We start from the raw sequence: 26,468 nt of genomic DNA, 5'->3' as shown, positions 1-26,468 counted from the left end.
CAGCACCTTGATAGCTTTAGGTCTATGACAGTCACCTTATATTGATAGCTCTTAGCAGAAAATATACTATTCAAGATGTGTAGACAACTGAGTTTTTTTCATTTTTACTTGGAAAGCTTCTTCGGGCTGAATTTTTCTTAAGATTCCTCTACGCTATTTCTCTGCTGTAATTATTATTTTACAGACTTTTTCCTTAAGATTCCTCTATGGTATTTCTCTACTGTAATTATTCTTTAACAGACTAGTTTTATCTTTCTTTGAAAACTCCCTCAATTTTTATTTATTTTCATGAAAGTTTCAAATGGATTACACTGGACATGTATCACGCGTGGGCTTCAATCCAAACCACTAAAAATTGCAGGGCCCTGCTGAGGATGGGACCCTACCCAAATATCATAATGGGCAGATGATCCCAACCATCATTATCAGACGGTTTGAAAGAAAAAGAGTTATTGGTTCAACTTCAGCAGGCAAAAGCCCATCAATCAAACCGTTGGGATAGTCAAATCAATGTGAAATTCTGCCTTACACTCCAGCCATGTTGAAGCTCAGTCTCAAGTAGGTGTGTGCATGAGCAACTACGCCAGGAACGCAGGTTCAGTGAGGCCCGGCAAAACACCCGCTTCAGTAAGGCTGTGACAGTGGGGTAAGGCTCTGACCATGGGGGCCACCTTGACGTATTTGTCGTATATTCATGCCATTTTTCCAGCTCATTTTAGGGCATGAGCACAAAAATGAAGCACATAGAGATCTCTCAGGTGGACCACACCACAGGAAACTGTAGTGATTGAATGCCCACCATTAAAAACTTCCTAGGGCCCATTGTCATGTTCATTTGCCATCCATCCCGTTGATGAAGGGAAAACACAAATATCAGCTTGATCCAAAACTCGTGGCCCACAAACATTCAATCACCACTGTTTCCTGTGTGGTCCACCTGAGATTTGGATCTGCTTCATTTTTAGTCCCATGCCCTAAAAGGCAAAACAGATAGACAACGTGGACATACAACATATACATCAAAGTGGGGCCCAACCTTCCCACCCTCACCCACGTCGTGTTTCCCCAGCCTCACCGAATCAGTGTTCCTCTGCCCGAACATGGTGTCATTCCTGTTTCCACAGGTCTCAATACACAAAAATACGTTCCTCATTTCCTCAAGTCTCAATACACAAAAACGACATTCCTCATTTCCTCTAGTCTCAACACACAATACAACATTGTAGCAGTAGGCAGTGCAAATGAGGTTCGCTGGTAAGGGTAACTCATGCGTGTCCAATGTTGGTGAGTGCACTTGGGTGGGGAGATCAAGAAAGAAACAGCAGCTTCCACAAATAAAAGATCGACGAAAACTGGTCCAGGCAATTGGAATTCAGAAACTTAAACAGCGAGGATGGCATCAATTACCAAATAAATATTACATGTATGGATCAGTTTGAAATGTAGTGGTACAAATTCAAGATTCAAATCCAACCCACTTGAGGAAACCACAGAGCCAGCAGAAGTACAGAACAGCTCAAGGCACCCTAGCTCAAAATCCACTTAAGCTCAGTCAGCTCTCAATAAATGAACCCACTTCCTTGCACTTTGCAGGAAAGGCCATATACGAGAGCATATTGATTGGCAACAATTCAGTGAGTAAAATGACTTACACACCTCCCTCTGCCTTCTCCACTCAATATATCTTCCTACTCGAACAACACCCCTATCCTCCTTGCAAAGTCATCTTCATCGTCGAAGCATTCATCTTCTGGGTCGTCTGCATTTTTTTCTTCCATTTTGCTGTCTCCACCCTCATCTGGCTCATAATCATACTCCCCGTCTCTCTGATCATACATTCCAAGCTCTTGATCTTCCATCGTTTCAAGCTTCATACTGTCTTCCATGTTCACAGTATCCTCCTTTTGAGGTGAAGATTGGTCACCATGAACCAATTCATCACCTTCTTTAGCTATCAAACCTTCTTCATATTCTTCTTCTTGCTCTGAAGTTCCAACTGTGTTGACAGTAACCCCACTGGGCTCTTCATGGCTGCTAAAATCATGGTTGGCTTCTATCGTGGGCATTACAGATGCAACAGTCTGTGTTTCTGTTACTGCTGTATCTGAGGCATGTTCTCTCTTATTGCTTTCCTCATCAATAGAAACTGGGCCATTCCCAGACATCCCTTCTCTCTTTCTCTTCAGGATCACGCTCAGCGGCTTGGGGCCCTCAAAGGATAGAGAACCTTCAGGCTCTTGATGAACAACTTTTCCCAACTTCATGTTTTTCTGCTCCCCGACAACAACTCGATTTTTAAATACAGACGCATTGCCCCTCTTGATCAATATTCCCTCACTGTTATCAGAAACCTTCGCAACTTTCAGCTTTGAGAGACTTTTTGGAGCTGCAAATTTTAAATTTTCAGGTTCATGTCTTTTCATCTGCCGGCTCCTAACGTTTCTCATCTCTGTAGTTAAGTCCTCTTGCGTCCGTCTTAATCTGTCATGGTGCCTTCCCTGGTGGGATATCAACCTGCCAGGTGATGATGATCTGACTCGGTAACTTCTCCTGTCCATTTCTCTATCAGAATACAAATCTTTTTCTGGTGAAGATCTTTCTGGAAGCATAATTCTACCTTGCAGACGATTGCTAATGGAGCTCTCGAGAGGATGCCGTTGGTCTGAGTGAGAACGACCTCGATGTCCTTGTTCCTCAGTGTAGCGATCATCCCTCCAATAGAACTCAGCATGACGATCAGAACTAGTAGCTGACCTTGACCCATTAACCCTTCTTCGCTTTGATAGCTGGTAACGCAGGTCCGACCCGTTGATTCGATCAGGGCTTCCCTCCACCCGAGACCCCCTTTCCAGCAGAGATGGCCTCTCCAAAATCCTCTCAGAAGAATCCCTCTGATGTTCCCAACCAGACTGATCTTGCAACCGTCTGTACCTGTTATGGTCACTAAAATCATCATATGGTACCCGATCCCGAGAACTGTGTTTGGATGCAGAATCATGGTCGAATTTATTCACCGAGTTCAGACGCTTTCCAATCTGACCTGGGTTTTTTCGCAAGTCGTTCTCATGACAGAAGTAATCGGAATCATCAACCTCATCTTCCACAAGAACATCGAAACCGGGAGAAGACTCCCCGAAGAACTCACCAGCCTCCCTACCATTCAGGAAGTGCTCTGATGGCCACTGAACCGGCTGACTAAGAGGCCTAACAATATTTGCACTGACAACTGGAGCAGTTGCTGGTTTAAGTCTAGGAAGCCCATCAACCAAAAGGTTGGGTGGCAGATTTTTCTTAATTGCTACTCCATTATTCAGTAGAGTTTCAGCTTTAGTGTCAGGTTCTGCTGTTGGTGGAATTTCAACTGGCTTCACAGTATGTACTTTAGGAATCTTCAGCTGGGTGGAACATTTTTTGATGGCCCCAATAGCTTGCTGAAGAGCCTGGGGAGGTTCAGTAACAGAGGCAGCAACCCTTGGCACCTGCTGCTGGGCTGAATTATTGATTGGCTGCGATCCATGCATGAAAGGGCATCTATCACCCTTTAAACAAACCCCCTTCTGAAAATAAAAGCAAGGAACACCCTGTTTGTTTGAGTTATAAGCACCAGCAGTATGTGTAGCAGGCATTTGCATTGATGCAGTAGCTTGAGACGCAGGCAGAGATGATCCTGCAGAAGCCGTCCCCGGAGTTCCTACCAAGCCATCGAGTGGCTGAAAACGAAACATTGAAATTAAAATTCAGATTGAAAACATTTGGTGTGGCAGTGCTCTTAGATTCGGATATAGTTGAAAGACCATGCTAGCAGGCACATGCATTTGAATGTGCAATGCAACTTTAGTAGCAAAATGCACTTCCAAAACATGGGCAACACATGCTCTAAGCATGAAAGCATGCACATCGCCAATGCATGCACTTCTAGTATGCAAACATGGAGAAGGTTTAACAATGAGAAAAAGACTTAGTTTTTATCAATCGCACAATCAATATGACACATGAAACAGGAACAAGTATCATGATAACCAGGAGAGCAAGACAATGGAAGAGAGACTCACCAGATGTCGGAACGAACATTTTGGATTCATGCAGTTACCATTTAACCAGTACCAGCAGTCCCTAGGGTTAACCCTAGCACCTTCACTGTGGCGAAACTCACACTCATTTCCCTGGGTATGAAAAGTCATGTTAGCAGCATTCTTAATGCTTCTAGTGCCAAAAATAATAACAACAGAACTGCTATACTTGCACAATGACATGCAGCAAAATCAAATCTATACTACATGCATGGTATGCAAACGTATAAGCAACAGAAAACAACCACAGGATCAACTAATAACTAAATCCTTTGAGACATGAATGAGAATGCACCAATGTTAAGGGTGATAATGGACCGGGTAGCCAACCTGGCCCAACAAGCCTGAACTGGCTTTGAGCCGGGCTTGGACCTACTAGCTTGGCCCGTGGACAAGGCTTGGGCCTCACATCTGCCCAATCAATTTCCAGGTTGGGCTTGAGCTCAAGTCATTTTAGCCCAACCTGACCCAGCACAATCCAACCCAGCCTGACCCGACTTTATATAAGTATGTTGTTATGTCCTACAAATATCCCATTCAAATCAATATTGGGCAACTATCCACCTGCAATACCAACCGTTGGTTTCATTCCTCTATGTGTTGATTTTTTGTGCATGTGTGACCCCTTGATAAACAGATAGATTAGGAAAATTCAAGGGGGATTTTACCAATTTTCAGGCTGGTTTGGGTCAGGCTCAGACCCAGGCCCAACCAAATTTTTCGGGTCAGGCTTGAGCCTGATATACTAGGCCCATGCCAGGCTCAATCCTTGGGTCTTAAGCGTAGAGCGAGGCCCAGGCCTAGACTGGCCAAAACACAGCCCACTGCCACCCTAACCAATGTCCACAGCATTTATGCTAGAGCCCAATAATTACTTTACCACGTCTATTAAAACATTTTAAATGATGATCACAGTGAAGTCACACACAAGGCTGATGGTAATAGACATTACAGCTCCAAAGGATAAACTGCCTCTACAAGCTTTCTTCTCTCTTCTTCCCTCATCTCTTCTCTCTTCTTCACTCATCTCTCTCCCTTCAGCAAAAGTAAAAATGCAATATTTTTTTGCTTAAGACCATAAGGCATCCTAAGGTGTTCAGCAACTTTTAAATGGCTTTTTCCTAGACTAACTTTTGTAAAATAAGCAACTGATTTGTTGTTGCCAGCCTAATAAGTAGCTTATCTACGTGGTCCTATACACGGCCTAAACAACTCCAGCAAGTGATCATAATGAAGAGAGGATATAGTGAATAACATCCAGTTTGTAGATAATTACAAGATAAAAAAGGTAGCCCCAATACAAGAGCTTATAAAAGATAATTTTTGGAAGGTAGTAGCAAGCCATAAAACACATGTCGATCAGTTAAGTGGAAGTTTGAAACCCCACATAACTGCACTATACAAGCCTACAAAAAACCAAAGAATAACAAAGCTATAGTTTGATCCATGAATAGAATTAGAACGATACTTTGATCAAATCAACCCATGGAAGTAAAACCGCACAATAAATTCTGACAATCCAAATAGCCAAATTTAACATCTTCAAAAAACTAATTTATGGGCCCGTTTGGCTGCCAGGGCAATTTCATTTGTTTAATTTTCTCACCCTTTGGTTTCTTGATCAGATGGATAGAAGAAAACACCTCCCACCCTGTTTTCGCAAAAAAATGAGTTGAAGGCGACCTTAATTGCATGAGCCTTTACACATGCCAATGGATGGCACGCGTGAAAGATCCAAACTGTCCATTATGACCATCTAACTGGGACACCTTCAAATCATCTCTATCTGGTCTTCAAGTGGACCATAGGAATCCATTCAAATACATCCGTCCAACATTATTACCAAGACGGTGCCTTGTCAGGGGAGTGTTGTTGATAAGTGATTTTAGGGCCACAATCAAACATGCCCTACGTCTGCGTTCATCTCAGTCCACAAGCTAAAATAATTCACGACTTCTGATATCTACTCTCATTAGAATTTCCAAAGGAATCGCGCTAGCCTAACTACTCATAATCAAGTAGGGCGAATGGCTACTGCTAACTGTGTGGCACACGGGGGACAACATGCATGAGATCCACCCGGTGATCCATTTGCCTCATGTTCACCCTGGAACCCAAGAATCAGGCTGGCCAAAAGCTCAGGTGGGTCACACTGAGGGAATGAGTTGGGATGGGGTGCAAACCATTACTTTGAGCGTGGGGCCCACGGTGGATTATTTATGTCATCCATTCCATTGAGATGACGCGAATCACCAGGATGAAGGGACGCTCCAAAAATCACCGTGTTCTGAAACAGATGAGCCCACATGAATTTGAAGGTTTTAGGCATGATTGTAGACTCTTTCCTATGGTGAGACACACCTCAGTTTTGGATCGGTGTGATGTTCGGGGCCAAGGCCAAATACCAAGGGGCACACCTGATGACGGTGTGGATCTCATCCACACAAAGTCGTTCGCCCCACAGAATTTGTAGGCACGCCCTCGCGTGACTACACCTACAGGCCAGCGTTTTCCTTTCCAAAGGCCACGAATCAATAATCATGAAGAGCTATTCGTTTCCAATACGAACAAGCAGACCCCGTTTTGATTTTCGGGAATTCCACTAACAGTCGAAATTCCAAAATCGCAAATTATTCTTCTCCGCTTCTGGAATGGTGACTACGATCCAAACACGGCCTAAGCGAATTGAGAACGAGAAAAAATCTCCCAATTAATTAGCTAATATCAGATGAATTTATATCATACGATGCGATTTCCTCCTGACACATCCTCTCGGCAACATCAAGCTCCTATATCTTATTTCAAGATCTCAGCTTTTGAACCAGGAATAGAAGAAAAACAAAACAAAACAAAACAACGCAGGAATTGAATTCAACACGTATTAGAAGAAGATCTTGTGAGAGAAGTCGATGCAGAAGGGTAATGAAAAGCTCCCAAAAAAACCCTAGAAAAGAAGAGAGCGATGAAGAAAGGAGGTACCTTTTTGCAGGTGAGAGGAGAGGCGAGGAAGTAGAGGCAATCGGTGTGCCGCTTCACCTCATCTTCCGCGGGGGAAGACCGATTGGGGCGGCTCGAGTCTCCGCAGGCATATTCCATGTCAGCGGATCTCTTCTACAGCGTCTGGAGATTGGATTAGGGATTTGAAGATGTTAGGTTTTGAAAGGCGAGTTGTAAATTAGGGCAAAAGAAGAGAGAGAGAGAGAGAGAGAGAGAGAGAGAGAGATTCTCAAATAAATAAGAACGAAAAAAAGAGGAGACGCTTTCTTGGGATTTTGATAACTTTCCATTTTCAGGATTTATATACTATCGGTGCCCGTGTCTTTGCACCATATACAGGGTTTGAGTTCTGGAAAGTGGGGTCCATTGTGCTGTAATCCGGGCCATTGATCTTTTTGAGTCCCACCTTAAATGATTTTAGGGCCGATGTTGAACTGCTCGGGACCATTCAAACTATAGGGCGTCCTCGAATGCTATCCGTTCGCTTATTAGTGGTACCGGACATATGTACGTCCTACTTGATGTTTGGAGAAAATCTAACCCGTTCATCCGATTTCTCAACTCATATTACACCTCCTTGAAAATTATCAGACTGATCCATCAATCAAGTGGGCCACAATACAGGGAACAATATGACAGGGGACGTCCACCCTTGATTTACATAGGAACCCATGTGAATTTCGAAACTGCTCAATTACGGCCTGACCCTTCATCCAGATCATTTGAAGGGTCTGCATGGCATATTAATTTCGAAACTACTTAACTACGGCCTGACCCTTCATCCAGATTATTTGAAGGGTCTGAATGGGCTGGATTTCGTATATAAAATACGATGTACCCTTTATGCTTATCAAGGGTGGACGTTCCTTCCAAACTTTTCCCTGTGGTGTGGCCTACCTTATTCATGGATCTCTCTGTTTTTAATATAAATTCTAATAGCATGAGCTGAAAGCATATGATAGACGGATTGGATCATGTGCATGAATCAGGTGAGCCCCACACCTGCCCTGTATACCATAGAGCGAACCGAGTTAGCTCAGTTAACTGGCTCAGCTCGACTTGAAAAAGCCCAATTCAACTCAGCTCAAAACCGAGTTCAAGCCAAGCCGAGCTGATTTTTGGAGTGTTTAACCTTTTTTGAGCTTGAATCAACTCATATCAAACTCAAATCACACTAGTTTGATGGCTTGGGTATTATGATATTAATGTTACCCACCAAGTGTTTGATAAAATAATTCCAACCAGTGGTGAAAAATATATAGATAGGAAACAAATACACTTGTATCTTGATATCTATGCTGCTACCAGAATGTTTGATAAAATAATTGTTGCTGTTTTACGTACGGTAAAAAATTGAAAGTGCACTCAAAAATTGAAAGTGCACTCCGTGTATTTGAGAAATACCATACATTAAAGATTTTGGCTCACGCTAGCCCGAACAGCTGGCCGAACCGAGCCAAGCTGGCCAATTAGGCTCAAGGATGGAGCCTTCGAGATGGGGTCAGCTGGTGGCCAGCTCGACTCGTGTACAGCTCTACGCTGGTACCACTCGAGTTCGCCCCTCATGGGTTTTGTTCAGCTGGGCCCCACTAGCCCTGTCAAAGAGTAAGGTCGGGCCCACTCAGCAGGTGGGCCAGACGTGTGTTATTTAAAAAATGGTATGGTTGGAGAAAATTTTACCAGAGCTATCGATTTTTCTTACACACGGGCTGATGTGCGGGTAAGCCTGCTCTGTTGGGGTGGATGCCGTGGGCCCCACCTGATGAGCGGCTTGGAACCCTCGTATGAGGTAGGGACTTGCGTAGCGAATCGATTCTGCAGCTATCCGCAGGACTGGCTATAGCATTTCTCTTCGGTAAAGTATGGTGACTCATTCACAAAGCACCTTGCGTGCCTGTATGCCAACCTGGACCGTCCATATTGTCGGCTTCGTAATGCATCTAGCATGGGTCTGAAAATCGCACTGACTGACGACTTAACCATCTCGTTTCAACCGTTGAAGTTGGACGGCCATTTAGTTTCTTTTGAACCTTCTGTTTGATGGACTACAATTGGATGGTTAGGATTTTCTGAACATTGCAATATTAGGCATATTGTCTAGCCTCAATGGGCCCCGTGTGTTGGACGGTCTGGATTGACGTACATATATTCCACATTTATCGTGTATGAGTCACCTCTATCATATGCTTTATTGCTTTCATCCAGCAAGCTGAAACGTTCCAAGTTTTGCCAGTACGGTCAACAGGTTTCATCTAGACGCGGGTGGGCTGCTAATAAGTTGAGTAGCGAGACTCGCTGCCTAGGTGAAGTCACCAAGTTCTGTGGGCCCCACCATAATGAATGTTTTGTATCCACACCGTTAATCCATTTGTAGAGATCATATTAGGGCGTGATCCAAAGAATGAGTTAGACCCAATGCTCGAGTGGACCCCACCACAGAAAACAGTTGGGAGAGTGACGCCCACCATTATAAAGTTCTAAGGTCCATAAAAGTTTTCGATCAACCTGATATTTGTTTTTCCTCTTCTTTCATGTCTGCGCTAACATATTAACAGTTTGGATCTCAAATAAACATCATGATGGACCTTAGGAAGGTTTCAACGGTGGGCATCACTCTCCCCTCTGTTTTCTGTGGTAGGATCCACTCCAGCCTTGGATCTGCCTCATTCTTTGGATAATGGCCTAAAATGATCTCTCCAAATGTATGGACGGTGTGGATATAATACATAAATCATGGTGGGCCCCACAGAACTTGGTACGTCACTTAATAGGGAGTCTCGCTACTCAACCTGTTAGTAGCTAATCCGTGTCCTCTAAAAATGCTATGCTCCCGTCATAGTGGTGGTGACTCATCCTCGCACGTGCCATGTACAACTCTCCCGATCATCTAGGTTGTTAACACTATGGATGGAGCACATCTCTAAATGAAATGTCTTGAGAAATCCTAACCATCAAATTAATGGATGGTTAAAAATAAAATAATGAGTGGTCCAAATTTCAACGAATTCTCACCGTAGGTTTTTTGGTGATACTCCATCTACGGTAGGGTCATAATTTTGGCGGTCCATATTTCCTTGCAACTATACCATGTGTACAGTTGAATAGTCACCACCATTTTTTAAACGGTGGTGAACAGTTGTAGAAATCTCGGATGGTTGGTGAGCTATCTGAAAAGGGAGCGGATTAGCTGTTACCCGAGTAACAGCTTAGTGGGTGTTACCCTAACCGTGTGGAGGCCACGTTGAGGTATTTTTTGTATATCCACGCCGTTCATCTGTTTTTCCATCTCATTTGAGACGTTATCCTAAATCATAAGCAGATGAAAATCCCAGGTGGACAATACCAATGGAAACCTTGATGAATAACCATTAAAAACTTTTTGTGGGCCAGGAAAGCTTTAGATAAATATTATATTTTATTTTCCCTTCACCCAGATCTTTTTTGACATTATCAATAGATTGAAACATCACGAAAATCTTACGATGGCCCTTTGGAATCTTTAACAGTGATACACTCAATAACCACTGTTTCCTATGGTGTGGTTCGCGTGAGTTTTGGATATTCATGATTTTTAGTAATACTTACTAAAATGGTATGGAGAAACGGATGGACGGCGTGGATATAGAATACATCATTAAGGTGGGCCGTACAGTAGGGGTAACACCCACTTAAGTCGTTATCCGGGTAACAGCTTATTCCGCTCCCATCTAAAAAGGACTATCCTTTTTTGGGAAGGACTTTTACACTAGGTCGCAATGACATGTTCCGTACACATACACTTTGAAATGGTACACGGACGTGTTCAACTCAACTAAATCCATCCAAATTGTGGGGCCCACTTTGGATTAACCACCGGATAAAAAATTAGATTAATAATTGTTCATTCTTATTATCGTAGATTCCTCCAAAGTCCAATTAAAGGGAGTTACATTAGTATTAAATGGATTTGCATAATATATTTGAAAATTTGTAGGAATATACAAAAATAATCCTGCGATGGTACAATTAGAGCACATTGAATGATACTATAATATTGCTTAAATGGTTGATGGAAGAGAAATCATATAGAAGTGTTTATAGGACAAATGGGAAGAGCATGAGCAAAGAAGGCCATGCAATATTGATCGGTTATAATAACCATCAAAGTATAAGAAGAATCTAAATGGTCAAGGTAAAATTATAAATGGTAGAGAAATTCAATAATAAAGTTTAGCCTCGTACCAACCTAATCAGACACAAACATTATCTTTTAATTATCCGTCATTTTATATTCCTTAGTGTAATCACTCCAATTTCCCACAGGCTAATTACATTTTCTAATGTAATCCTTTACTTTTTCACTCGTTGTTTACATTCCATAGTATAATCAGTATCGTTAATTAAGTAGCTAGTATTCTTATATGTAATTTGGGTCTATGCTCAAACGTCGGATTTAACCCTCCATCTAGTAAGGTGCGTCGCGGTTGCTCTTTGCAACCGACTGTAAGAATCAATTTCTCGTTTTTCTTTTATGTGTATTGAAAAGTCATTTCATAGAGAAGGCGAATGTGTAACCCATCATTAGAAGATGAACTATGCCCTCTAAATACTGAGTGAGTGGCTAAATAGGCGGCCGATCTCATTCGACCTCAGTCATATACTGCACACATGCCTATCTCGGTACATAGGGTCATAATCGTTCAGTTTGAATTGAGCTGCAAATTCAATTCTGACATGCCCACACTTATCATATAACCGAATTGCCGAAAACAACCAGCAACAATTATATTTTCTAAATTTTCGATTTGATCAATCAAAGTAGACGGCGGGGGATAGGATATAATCAACAGACTGAATTTAACAAATGCCTATCAATCGGAGATTAGTATTGCTTTCCAAATCTGATGTTTGGAATATGATTCACATGCAGTAGGTCTCAAGATTTGTACAGTTTACATGTATGCTACGTTCACAATAAATGCGTATAAACCATCGCATTGCCCCTGTCAAATAGCCCCTCCCTTGCTTTTAAAGGGATTTTATACCTCAACGGGAGTTTGAAGAGGTCACAAGTGCGGATGTGAAACACGAGTGTGAGATGAGGGCTGTCTACCAGATGGGCTTCACACGTGTGTGAGATGAGGGCTGTCTACCAGATGGGCTTCACACGTGTGTGAGTTAGGGCCGTCTACCATGTGGGCTCAACATTAGCACGTAGTTATCCAAATCCAAGCTGGCCCACTTATCAATTGGCCTTCACACGTGCATTAAATATAGACAGTGAGTTCCTTCTAACTATCCATTTTCCTCGTAAAAGTAAATGTGCAGCCTATCTATCCATTTTGCAATATCATTTTAGGACGTGAACCCAAAAATGAGATTGATCAAAATCTAAGGTGGACAATACCACACCAAACAGTAGTGATTGAATACTCACCATTAAAAAATTCTTATAGGCCACAAAAGTTTTGGATCAACCTCATATTTATTTGCGATAAACCTTACAACAGGTCTTAGGAAGTTTCTAACGGTGAGCGTTCAATTACCATTATTTACCTGTGGCGTGGTCCATCTGAGATCTAGATTTGCCTCTGTCCCTCACCTTCTTTCTTTTTCTCATCCAAAACTCTCTAAACTTTCTTACCAGACTTTGTCTGTCGCTGTCTTCCTGACTCTCTCGTCAAACTCTGCTTTTATTAGCATTTGGAGAGGGACACGTAAGGCTTGATGGTGAGGTTCGTTTGTTCTGAGCCTAAGCTTTGATATCAATGTCAAGATCGGGCAGACCGAAGCAAAGTCAAGAGGATTAGATCAAACGAGTCACAGTGAGAACCAAACCACGCATACCGTGGAGCCTCCGCCGCATTGGTGTCGGAACGATGGAGCTAACACACTATTGGCTCCAAAACGGTGGATCTACCACCGCATTGACACTTTAGGTGTTTACACCATCCAACCTATTCATAAAGTCACAAAGACCTGGATGAAGGGAAAACACTAACATCAGCTTGATTCAAAACTTTTGTGGCCCCTAAGAAGTTTTCAATGGTAGATGTTCAATCTCTTCCTTTTTTATCTGGTGTGGTCCACTTGAGGCTTGGATCTACCTCATTTTTTGGCTCACGCCTTAAAATGATCTCAAAATATGGATGAACTATGTGGATATAACACATACCTCATAATAGGACTATTGAACTTTGCCACGTCAACATACTGTTGAGTTCTGGTGCAATTCTCTTCATGTCCACATTCCGCCATGCCTAATGATCACACACATAGGGAAGCGAATTGCCCCATGAACTTCCATATCTCTGGCATCCAAACCCCAGGAGCCCACCATAATGTATGTGTTTCATCCACGTTGTACATCTATTTTTCTAGCTCATTTTAAAGCATAAGCCCAAAAACTAAGTAGGTCCAAAGGTCAAGTGGACCACACCATAGGAAACAATGGGGATAATGATGCCCACGGTTGAAATCTTCTTAACCCCCATTGTGATGCTTATTTGTCATCCAACCTGTTCATATGGTCCGAAAGACCTAAATGAAGAGAAAACACAAATATCAGCTTGAAACCAAACTTCATTGGTCCCAAAGGTGTTTACTTGTGCTTTATGTATGATTATTATTATTATTATTTTTGGTCTTATACCCTAAAATGAGCTGGCAAAACGAATGGACGACATGAATGAAACATATACATCACAGTGGGCTCCATGGAATTGGGTCATCTGGGTGGTGACCAAGTCGCCAGGCAAACCGCTTCCTATGCGGGGGACTTGGAACGTATCAGCCCACCGAGTTGTCTTTGTGACATTTCCTCTATCCATCAGTTTCACAGCCCATGTTAAGATATGTGCCCAAAAAATGACGTGGATCATAAACTCAAATGGACCACACCATAGGAAATTGGAGTGGGCACGCCCACTATTAAAACCTTCCTAGGTCTCACCATTAAGTTTATATGCCATCCAACCCATTCATACTGTAAGTCCCACCAGGATGAAGGGGACACAAATATCAGCCTAATTCAAAATGATGGTCCACCCTATTTACACTTATTTTTTATGCCCTGATGTGGATCAATGGAAAGCAACCAGATGCTGGTACTACAGGTTTGGTACTCGTAAAATCCTGATCAACCGAGTTCTTACTTAGGCGATCACACATACCCTGTCACCTCCGGTTCACCATTCTCCTTAATCATCTATGGTATGTATTTATCTCTCATTTGTTTATTTTTCTAGGTTATTTTTCAATATTTTATTGAATGTAATGACCTCATATTCAAATGATGAAATCGACATTGGTCAGCCATTTTTATTTATTTGTTCATCTAAATGAATGGCTAGTATAATTATTTTTGGTCATGTAGTAGTTCAATGGCCATTTTTATTTATTTGTTTATCACCAAAATCACACTAATATAATTATTTTTGGGCCCTAGTCCTAACATGAGATGCAACACTTGGTGGTTGGAGTGGATTTCACATAAACATCAAGATGGGTCCAACAAAGGTGTTAGTCCTTTTGCCAGCATGGCCTACATCCACATAACTGATATTAAAAACTATTTTGATAAAAGATAAAATTATGTTAAGTAGGTGGTTTTTTCTATCCTCGTGTGGAAAAAGAAAGACCGCATGATTTCATTATATTAACCATTCATTTAGATGACTAACTTTTGCACAATTTGGATCATTATATTAGTGTGATTTTGGTGTAGTCAATAATTAGATTGTTTCATAATATCATCAACATGCCACATGTATGGTGGACATGTGCACAACAACAACTTTATTTACTCATGCACCTCCCGAGAGGAACTCAAAAATGCATTTTACCCTATTTACTTTCAAATCCTCTCACGATAAATGATTTCATTTACAAGCTCGTTTACTTCCATTTTATTTTATTTTCATGTATTACTCCCATCCAAACACACCTCAAGTGCCATATACCTTCATTTATTCTCAATTCTATCCATTTACTCTCATCCAAACAGCCTCTTGGGGTAGCACACCTTAATCACACATCAGCCTTATATTTTAGGCCCCGGTCCGAACATAGGATTGTCCCTCTAATGGTGGGAGTGAATTTAACATAGACGACAGGGTGGGCCCCTTCAATAATGTTAAGCAGGGGCCTCCCTCTCCCCTTATTTCCAATTATATGCTAGACCCAACCTTGACTTTTGGCAGGGCCCACTGTGATGTGTTTGTGAGATCAACTCTAATGGTTAGATGAGTGATCCAACATTAGACCCAAGGCCAAAACTTCATACATGTGATTTAGGTGAGCTACATTAAAGGAGACAATTGGGAAAGAGACATCCACCCTTATTTTTACTGGGCCCATCGTGATGATTATAAGAAATCCGCTCCAACCATTACATGACACACAAAAATTTAGCCTTGGGCCCAAAAATTATGCCCATCCACGATTTAGATGGGCCACCCCAAAGGAGACAATTGGGTGGGCGAGTGTCACCTGTACATTGTTTTCTGTGTGGTCCACCCAAATCGGGGATAAGGTTGATTTTATGTCCCTAGGCCTAATAGCGAGTGACAAACTTGGTGGTCGGGTAGATTTTAAATAAATATCATAGTGGGGCCCTCCTCAGTCTCTAACCATCTTGTTTGCATGGCATACCCAACTTTCGAAGGTGCTTCGATGATAATTATTAAATTAATGAAGTAGCTTATTAAAACCTTTATGAAAAAGGTAAAGTAAATCCTTTCTTAAACAAGTAGTTTTTTTTTTTTTGTAAAAGTCCTAAAAAGTTAATATTGGCCCAAGGAATCAATGGTAGAATATTTTATTATGGACTTACAAAAAAGGACAGAGCCAATACAAGGGCCTAGCCCAAAGAGGACGGTTTGGGGTGGACCTAGACTAGCCCAATTGCAACCGTAGCGGATATGCTTTTGTTACCACTCGATTTGTTTTTGGTCACATGTAGTGTGCAGATGTGCCAGAATCAATATAGCGGCTCGATTCAAACCAATCAACTTTGACTCCAAGCGTAGAAATAAGCAGATACGTCCAATATGAATGTATCTTACCAGAGTCTGAGAATATCAGTCTCCTACTCAGCCACTTATAGAAATTTGTAATGATCGGGCGATAATTGAAGGGTAGGGTTCTTCCTCCAAAAGTGGGTTGTGCTTTGCCTTTCACAAGAAAGGATTTTTCATCATACCAATGCAATAAAATAAAGGAAAAAGTCACAATCGATCACTAGGAGAGACTACAAAAATGCGTCTCTTGAAAAAAACTGCATGATATTGGATAAAAGACAAATCCAGTGTATGAGCGTAGATTTGATTTGCAACTATGAATTACTACTACAGGATTATCGCTACTCTTAGGATAACCTAAGATAAAGTAAATTTATAGATTTGGTTTGATTAGTGTAAGACATCTTGCTCTATTAATTTTCTCTATTATTTATACAGTTTTGTTACAACTTTCTTCTAGATGCTTCTTTCATTACTCCAATGGTTACAATAGTCGAAAGGTTTCTCTTTAGATCACTCTCTCATTACATTTCCATTTTATGACCGTTCCTCTTCTGTCGACCGCATTTCACATCTTGGACTTCTCGATTGGCCGCGTCTCACCTCTTAGCCGCTTGACTGCACTTTCTAAATTCTTAGCCCCATTTCATTTTGCTTGTTTACTAACTTTTTTGAATAACTCGGTCGTGTTACTTCCAATGATGTGTAGTATTGAATTTATACTAGCTATAATTCCGAAAAAAGCACTCCATATATCTTAAAAAATATTATCATTCACTTTATATTTCTCGTATAATGCCACATGTTGTTCTCCTATTGACTTTTCCCAGAACGGTTAGCAATATGGTACAACATTGCCCCCCTCCCCAATCGCTTCACCTTTGGGAAAAAGGTAAAAGCAACGTCGTTTCATTACCTAATGTAATTGGTTGTTGGTCCATGTGTTACCTCCCCATTGGTTGTACCTGATCAAGGATAAACTGAAATATAGTCTTTACCTCTTTCCTAATTGTATTGTTGAATTCTGACATTGCCCTCCTAAGTATTTTCAAACTCGGTTGTTTGTCAGTTTCATTCATAATTTCAAACTCAATTTCCTCACTTGGTTTAGATAAAGCTTGTTCTAATGATTTTTCTTTTACAAGCAATTCTTCAATCAAAAGATCACCCTAAAAGCATTAGTCACTAAAGTATTTAGTCAATCTTTCTATGTATATTCCTTCCTCTTCGAGATTCCGGCCATTCTTAGCTGATTCAACTTTTACATGAAGCTCGGCCATATTAACCGATATCTGCTTTTCTTCTGTCTTTTAGAATTATCAGACCTAATCATATTTGTGTGGTTCACCTTATACAACAGCTAACTATCTTCTTTTAGATGTGTGCTGCCTTTGCCAACATCACTTTTGAGCACATGTCATTACATCTGGAACTACTAGAAACTTTGGATCATTCAACCTTTTCCAAACTCCATCTTGAGTAACTTGAGATTTAATCATCATTGGTCTTGAAATAGACTCATGGTGATTGTTACCATGTGAAAAGAATTATCTTTTTCAATATTTATAAACGATGACTCTACTTGATAGTTTGGTTGATAAGCTTGCCTATTCAGTCAGATCGACTTGCACATTAGTCACACTGGTACAGCTTCTGATAAGTAAAGTTTATCACCTTTGGATACACTTCCATTTTCTCAACCGTATGCATAGACTTTGTAATTCTCTTCCTAGTATCCTGTTCCTCGGCCTGATCTTTTTTAGTTCCAATGTCAATTTTTTTGTCGTGGCTGAACCAACTTCTGAGGATTAATAGTGGCCACATCAATTTTCATATTGTTAGAAATTGATTAATATTGATCATCATTATTTCTTTTTTTTTTTTCAAAAAACTTCAGCAATCCTTAGTCGATATTGTCTTGTATAACATTCTTTAAAATAATACATTAATTAGTACAATACGGTCGAGTTCCATGCCATTTACAGTAATTAATCTTCGTCAATTCCTCAACTGTTAGTATCTTATGGCTAATAAGAACTTTGATAAAATTCCCAACTGGCACAATATCAAAGATTTTGTCAACCTGAGTAATATCAGAGGTGTACGTCCATTAAACTTTCTGATTGCACGGCACAATTGCCTTTGTTTTAATTAGTGTCGAGCAAACAAATGGTTGTTTGGCTTCAACTTCAGCCACTATAACATCATAATTAGGATCATAATAGTATATCCATGGTGATGCATTCTTTTGTCGCATCGAATCCTGAAGCAGAGCCTCATATTAAGATACCTTTTAAATTAGATCATAGAGATTTGTGGATTCTTTCATTATAAACTTCTTTTGAAGCTTAAACTTCAAACCATCCTGGGCTAATTGGAAAATTCTGCCTCCATCATAACTACCTTGCATCGGCTTTTTATCTCTTAAACTGAGCAATATAGTTTTCGACCAATCTCTCAACAATTGCAGGAAACGTACAAGATCAGCCTTAGAAATTTATGTCCTTATAAAAGAGCTAGGCATGAAACTTCTCTTGCATCTCATGGTAAGTTTGTATGGAATTTGGCAACATATTAGAATACCAAGTAAAGGCTACCCCTGTTAGTGAATGGTTGAATAATTGTAATTTATAGTAATCATTATTGGCTAATTCTTTATTCCATATGGTAAAACGATATATATGTTATGTGGTTGATTGACTGATATCACCTGTAAACAGTGAAAAGTTCGGTCGATAATTCTTCGGCAGTGGATATTATCAATTAATCCAGTTAGGATAAGGCTTGTGATAAACTGGAGTAGTAGTTTTTCTAAGAGCATGGCTTGCTACTTCCTAGACCAGTTGTACAATTTGATTATGGTCCCATGTTGTTGTACAACTATTGGAGGTGGTTCCAGACTAACCTAATATTTCTCTTCATTATAAAGTTGATTCTTGGGCAAAGGATGCCCCCCAGGTATCTCTTGATTCTCGACCTCGAGGATTAAATTCTTATTCTCATGCTCAAGACGCCTGAAATCCACAAATGGCAGTACATTGCATATGTCCTGCACTAGAACATGGACGGGAACAAGTTGTGTGCTTTGTCATGGAGGTGTTGCGCAGCACGCCAACAATGCTAGTGAACCGAGATCTAATCTCCGGTCTTACCTACAAACGATAAACAAGAAGAAATATAAACTAGAAGAAAATTCAAAGCATTTTAAACAAACCACAAAACAAGATATACATGGAAAAATCCCAAACAAGGGTAAAAAATCACGGGTACAAACTTTCACTATGAAGAAAACGAGATTACAAGTAATATACTAACCTTTTCCCTTGGGTGTATAGAGAAAACCCTTTGCCCATACTTTAGAATAACTCTCATAACTCGAGAAAAGCCCTAGGGACCCCTCTTTATAGTTTAGGTAACTTCCCTTTTGCACCCTTTGCGAAACCGACTCAAAAATCTGTAGTCCGTGCAAAGTTCGCAAAACGAATCTGCATAATCTCGACTGGTCGAGCGGACCCTCGACTAGTAGAGCAGCGGTGTCAACCGGTCGAGTACCTCGAACCCAGAAAACCATAGTTCACTGGACTTTTAGTCGAGCCAACCCTCGACTGATCGAACAGGGCACTCGACCGGTCAAGTAGCCCTGTCTAAATGTGACTTCACATCTCAATAATCTCCCACTTGGAGACACATTACCGTAAACTTACATCTTCTACATTTGGAGTGCACCACCTCCCCGTCTTCAAGCCTGAAGATCAATCAAAGCTGAACAGAGCTTCAACTTCTCCCTTGTGACCGCCTTGATCAGCATATCCGCAGGATTCTTATTTATATGAATTTTCTTGTTGAGGGCTGGATTTACGAACATGGTATTGTTTAACGGCTTAATTTAATCGTGTTTGTGATGCAAGGTGCATTTACGAGCTTGGACTGAAATAGGGTACTAAAAGTATGGATTTAATGTTCTGATGTCACCAAGGCAAGGGATGGACCCAAGGGACCAAGATTGATGAATTTACACGCCAGAAATCCGAGAAAATTAAGAAACTAAAGCTCAGGTGGCCTAAAAGTCAAACAGAATGTAAGATCATAGGGTTTCCACCATCTGATCGGCTTGAAACTTCATACATGGTCTGAGGACCATAAATGAACCATACACATTAAATTTGAGCCATCGGATCCCTGTGGAAGTGGCCCAACGAACAGATCAGCCCTTTAAATCCTGATGTGGGGCCCGTCTGATATCTGAGAATGCTTCAATTTTGGTCTTTACCCTTAAATTGGGTGACAAAACTGATGGACGAAACAGATTTTCTAAAAACACCAAGATGAGGCCCACTTCATGAGAGAGGGAGTGCACAGAAGCTGTGCACTCGCCGTGCACCGAATCGACAGAAATGGTCAGCGGTCGCTGACCCGATTCAAATTCGGAAGTTCGACTCTTCGCAACAGGGAGTTGCGTCGACTCCTGGTGGGCCACCATCATCACACATCGTGATGATCCAAACCGTTCATTGAAATCATAAGGTCAAAAAGACCATGCTCTGACCTGTTTCCTGATTTTCTTGGATGCTGCATGTATATGAAGGCTTCAACGCAGGTTGGATGGTGCCAAGAAAACGTCCGTGAGACACCACGGTTTGGATCCAAAACGGAGCAGGTCTGAACGGTTTTTTATGGGAGGACGAATGGACGGTCTGGATTTCTCAGAAGCTTCCCTCCGTGGGCCCCACCAACATCACAGCGAAGAGAGTAATGGCCTCTGTTTTAAACGTCTGGACGCTGTGGTCCGTTTGAGAAGCTTGGCGAGGATCGGTCCATCCATCTGGACCGTCCAAAATTCTCTCATAGCATGGCCGACCACTCTCAAGATGTTTTTCTGGATCAGATTCCGGACAGGATTCCCAGATCTCTGTTTCTGTCAGTTGCTGTATATATATATATAAAGAAAGCTCCTCTCCTTACGCATCTCCTTACGCAGGACTCTGCGTATTCTAGACCGGTTTTGCTGTGAACGAGCTGCGAGAGAACACTTTCTTCCACCGACCTTCCTATTATTATAAAAGGCAAGGAGCTTGAGAACTTGGAAGGCATCCAGGGAGCTCGGCTTGAACGTAAAGAGAAGAGAGAGAGAGAGAGAGAGAGAGAGAGAGAGAGAGAGAGTGGGGTGCATCCGGTTCTTCTTTCCTTCTTCCTTTTCTTCCCTGTTTGGTTATGTTTAATTAAGAGATTAGCCTAATCATGTTTATGTGTGGCTAAACCTCTTAGCTAGGGCTAAGAGGTGAAGCTTGTAGTGTGATGGGAGACTTTGTGCTTGTGCCTTTTGTTTAGATTGAATGGATCTTGATTTAACATTATTGTGGGAATGTTTTGAGTTTTTTTTATGGTCTGTTGTGAGTGAAATTACAATGGGTCTGTGATAGCTTTGAGCATGTTCATTTCCTTATGTTGATTATGAAGTCAAGAAGCCCTTTTGTTCACCATCGTCTTCTGGGCATGGTTGGATGACGGAACCCTTCCTAACTTTCATATATTTGTTGATTGGTTGTTAATTAGTTTAATTCTGTTGCTTACTTTGTCTCCTGAGCATGGTTTGGTGACGGAATCCATTCTAATTCTTATACCTTTCATCTCTCGAAAACTAGATTAAAGGAAGTTCAGTTTTGATTTCCATAGTTACACCATTCAACTGGATGAAGATGGGACTTTAAGTCCAGTTGAGTTCTTGAAACAGGCATAAGATTTCCCTAATCTCTACAAGTGGATCCTCTGAATCCCTAGTTTTCTTCCTCTGAATTCTCTAAGTTTTAGATAAATATTTCATCTACATTCGATTAAGATTTCATCTTAATCTAGTTCTAGTTCTACTTGGTTTCAGATTACGTACAGGTTTCAGTCCCTTGGGATTCGACCTTGGTCTCACCGAGTTTATTACTACATCACAACCCTATACTTGGGGGGTGAACAAGTTGCCGGGGCCAGGGACTGATGGTTACATTTGTCTGAAATTAATTAGTCTTAGGATTAGTTTAAGATTAGGTTTTAACTTTAGGTTTAATTTTTTTCTGATTGTAGAAACTAACTTGCTTCTTGTTTTGTAGGATTTTTGATAGCTTTTCTCAATTGGTAACTTCGTCCTAATTTCTTTACTTTCTCTATTCTCTAACTTAAGTCTTATCTTCTAGAAACTAACTTGGTTTGTTTTGTTTTACAGGTTCTTAATTTAGGACTTCGAATTTGGTAACTTCTTTCCTTCTTTCCTCTTTATTTCTAGATTGCCATTTATATTCTTCCTCTTAGGTCTATGTTTAAAATCTGGATTGAGGACCGCGAGTGTTTCATGCCCAAGTGGGTTCGTGATAACACTCGACGTCACTTGACTAAAGGAGGATTAGTTGAGGGGTTGACTGTCCATCGCAGGACTAGACACCGCTCAAGATCCCCAGAGTTAATTGAAGTAATGACTATAAATCAACCTGAAGCACTACCCCCACCTAGGGTGGAGGACATTCAGGATGAGAATGAGGTGCATCAAGCACCCCCACCTCGTACTTTACGAGATTATTTACAACCGGCGGGGGCGAGTACGCCCTCATGTATTTTCCTGAAAATACAGAACACATGGATATTAAGCCAGAGGTGATCTAACTCCTTCCTAAATTCCATGGGCTTGAATCAAAAAGTCCATATTTACATCTGAAAGAGTTCGATGAGATCATAGCCACTTTATACTTTCCAAACATATCGAAGGATACAGTCAGGCTGAAGCTCTTTCCCTTTTCCTTGAAAGAGAAGGCTAAGATGTAGTTACATTCACTGCGTCCTAGATCTATTGGCACGTGAAATGATATACAAAGGGAGTTCATTAAGAAATTTTTTCCACATCATAAAATGATCACCCTTAAAAAATCAATCATGAACTTCGCCCAAAAGGAGGATGAAACATTCTTCCAATGTTGGGAAAGGTTCAAAGATCTTGTCAGTTCATGCCCACAACATGACTTTGAAACGTGGCGCATTACAAACTTTTTCTATGATGGACTGACATCTTCCATGCGCCAATTGGTCGAGACAATGTGTAATGGGGAATTCATGAATAAAAATGTCGATGAGGGGTGCGATTACCTGGATAGACTTGCTGAAAACGCACAATCAGGGGACCCTTATCCAAAATCAAACACCACGTCTAGGCCGACTCAATCTAAGGAGAGGAGTGGAATGTATCTCCTGAAAGACGAGGATGCTATCAATTATAAAGTGACTAGTCTCATGAGGAAAGTCGAGGCCATGGAAGTAAAGAAGGATAAGGTTAATGAAATTGTTTGCGGCATCTGTGATTGCAACATTCATACAACTGAAAATTGTCCTACAAGACCTGCCTTTCGAGGAGTGTTGAATGAACAATCCAATGCCGTGAATAACTATCAAAGACCTTTTAATGGACCTACCTCTAATACATATAATCCTGGTTAGAAAAATCATTCAAATTTTACTTGGAGGAATGGAAAAACCGCTACCCCTGAAGGTTTCTTCAATTAAAATCCAAATCATGGGAAACCTCAAGAAGAACCAGTTCAAGATTCCACACAAGAGCTGGCTCAGGCAATACGAGAACTTACAAATTTTATGCAAAAGATGGATTCACATATGACGGTTGTAGAAAAGGGGATGCTTCCTGCACAACCTCTCCCCAATCTTAAACCACAGTATGAGATAAGTGATCCAAGCTCTTCAAATCAGATGGAGCACGCTAAATCCATCACCACTCTCAAGAGTGGGAAGATTATTGATAAAACCCTTCTGGTTAGGCTCGAAAAGCCTAAAGAACCAGAAAAAGGCAACAATGATGGATCTAGCGATGCCCCACAAGAATTAGAACCGAAACTTCGAGAGAAGCTAGTTGCTCCATTTCCCCAACGATTGGTTGCACCAAAACCTCTTTCTAACTTTCAGGATATTCTGGAGGTATTGAAACAAGTGAAAGTCAACATTTCTCTACTTGATGCCGTAAAATAAATACCTTCATGTGCCAAATTCTTGAAAGACCTGTGCACGACTAAAAGATGGCAAAGTATTCAAAAGAAAACCTTCTTGACTGAGAAAGTGAGTGCTATCCTAAAGCAAGACGTGCCGCAAAAATTCAAAGATCTAAGTAGCCTAACCATATCATGTATAATCAGTAACTGCCACATTGAGCACGCACTTCTTGACTTAGGAGTGAGCGTAAATCTGATTCCCTACTCGGTGTATAAACAGTTAGGGTTAGGTGAATTAAAAACCACCTTAACCACATTACAACTCGCTGATCGTTCTGTTCGTATACCAAGAGGGATAATAAAGGATGTATTAGTCTAGGTTGACAGATTCTACTACCCTGTAGATTTTATTATCTTAGATACTGAACCCGTCAATAACATAAGCACTCAAATTCCCGTTATTCTTGGTCGCCCATTCCTTGCCACTTTAAACGCAATTATCAATTGTAGGAATGGAGTCATGAGTATGTCTTTTGAGAATATGACATTGGAGTCAAACATCTTTTTCAATCATGGCAGAAAGTTCGAGGATGATGACGATTTCCACGACATTAACATGATTGATTCTTTCATGAAAAATAGAACGCCTCTGACCTTATCCTCTGACCCTCTAGAGACGTGTCTGACCCACTCCCATGACTTTGATGATGACATAATTAGGGAGACATATGCCTTGTTTGATATTACGCCGGTAGTTGAAGTTAATTGGTGGAGGCCACAATTTGAAGAATTACCCCAAACCGATGTAGTGCCTCTATCGTCTAACCTCAAGCCATTGAAGCTTGACCTAAAACCTTTTCCCTCTATTTAGATCAAGATGAGACATACCCGGTGGTGATCTCTACCCACTTAGAGAAAGAACATGAGAGTATGCTCATATCTACTCTCATTGAGTATAAGGGAGCCCTTAGATGGATGATAGTAGACCTCAAGGGAATTGACCCCTCGATTTGTACTCACCGCATATATCTTGAGGATAATGCAAAAGCCTCACGGCAATGACAACTTAGACTCAATCCAAACATGAAAGAAGTGGTTAAGGCCGAGGTTCTAAAACTATTGGATGTGGGTATCATATACCCTATATCCGATAGTCAATGGGTAAGTCTAACTCAGGTGGTTCCTAAGAAATTCGGAATCACCACCGTAGCCAATGCCAATAATGAAGTCATGCCAACCAAACTTACTACTGGTTGGAGAATGTGCATTGACTACAGGAAGTTAAATACCGTTACGAAAAATAACTACTTTCCTTTGCTCTTCATTGATCAAATTTTGGAAAGGTTAGCTGGTCATTCCTATTACTGTTTCCTCGACGGTTATTCGGGCTACAATCAGATAGAGATCGCCCCTGAAGATCAGGAAAAGACCACATTTACATGTCCCTATAGCACCTTTGCTTACCAAAGGATGCCATTCGGACTATGTAATGCCCATGCCACCTTTTAGTGATGTATGATGAGTATCTTTTCTGACATGGTGGGAAAATATCTAGAGGTCTTCATGGACAATTTCTTTGTTTTCGGTCCGTCTTTTAACAAGTGCTTAGAGAGTTTTAAATATGTGCTGAAAAGATGGGAAGAGAAGAATCTGGTACTTCATTGGGATAAGTGTCACTTCATGGTTCAGAAGAGAATTATCCTTGGGCATATCATCTCGTCCAAGGGAATCGAGGTAAATAAGGAAAAAATCGATCTTGTCTCTAACCTACCTCTACCCAAGAACATCAGAGACGTGTGATCCTTCTTAGGACACGCAGGATTTTACAGGCGATTCATAAAGGACTTTAGTCTCCTCTCTCATCCTTTATGTAATCTTCTGCAAAAGGATGCACCATATGAGTGGACTGAGCAATGCCAGGAAGCTTTCACTAAACTTAAGCGCATGTTGACCACTGCACCTATCATGCAGCCACCCGACTGGAGCCTTCCTTTTGAGCTTATGTGTGATGCTTCTAATTATGCTCTTAGGGCAGTTTTAGGCCAGAGAAAAGATAAGAGGCCCTATGTTATTCATTACTCAAGTAGAACTTTAAATCCTGCCCAAGTGAACTACTGGACTACGGAAAAGGAACTCTTAGCCATGGTGCTCGTTAAGTCTTACCTAATCAAATCCAAGATAATTATTTACACAGATCATGCGGCACTCAAGTATCTTCTTTCTAAGAATGATTTTAAGCCCCGCTTAATAAGATGGATCCTTCTACTCCAAGAATTTGATTTAGAAATTAAAGATAAGAATGGAGTAGCGAACATAGTGGCTGACCATCTTTCTCGCCTTAATACCTCTGATTCTCTTGAGACGACACATATCAATGATATGTTCCCTGACGAACAACTTTTTAGAGTCTCCCATTCACCTTGGTTCGT

The 26,468-nt window shown here is 41.0% G+C and overlaps 1 protein-coding gene across 1 annotated transcript; it reads right to left on the bottom strand.

The window, feature by feature from the left end:
• Window positions 1-1,371: 1,371 nt before the first annotated feature.
• On the bottom strand, window positions 1,372-7,256 carry LOC131236915 (zinc finger CCCH domain-containing protein 32-like). Its single transcript, XM_058234447.1, has 3 exons — window positions 7,050-7,256; window positions 4,053-4,163; window positions 1,372-3,710 (listed from the first exon to the last, which is right to left on the bottom strand). The coding sequence occupies exons 1-3, from the start codon at window positions 7,164-7,166 to the stop codon at window positions 1,689-1,691; spliced, it is 2,250 nt and encodes a 749-aa protein (XP_058090430.1). The 5' UTR covers window positions 7,167-7,256; the 3' UTR covers window positions 1,372-1,688.
• Between the last annotated feature and the right edge of the window lie 19,212 nt (window positions 7,257-26,468).

This window comes from Magnolia sinica, chromosome 2, assembly GCF_029962835.1.
Source record: "Magnolia sinica isolate HGM2019 chromosome 2, MsV1, whole genome shotgun sequence".
In the NCBI taxonomy this organism is placed as follows: Eukaryota; Viridiplantae; Streptophyta; class Magnoliopsida; order Magnoliales; family Magnoliaceae; genus Magnolia; species Magnolia sinica.
The sequence above is the reverse complement of the archived record's forward strand: the minus strand, read 5'-3'. Positions and strand labels throughout refer to the sequence as shown.

Bases quoted from the DNA above. Each gene is read 5' to 3' on its own strand.
- LOC131236915 (XM_058234447.1), bottom strand. From the start codon at position 7,166: ATGGAATATGCCTGCGGAGACTCGAGCCGCCCCAATCGGTCTTCCCCC. The intron at 4,164-7,049 runs GTACCTCCTTTC...TTTCATACCCAG, and splicing joins CTCCTCTCACCTGCAAAAAG to GGAAATGAGTGTGAGTTTCG. The intron at 3,711-4,052 runs GTGAGTCTCTCT...TTTCGTTTTCAG, and splicing joins AATGTTCGTTCCGACATCTG to CCACTCGATGGCTTGGTAGG.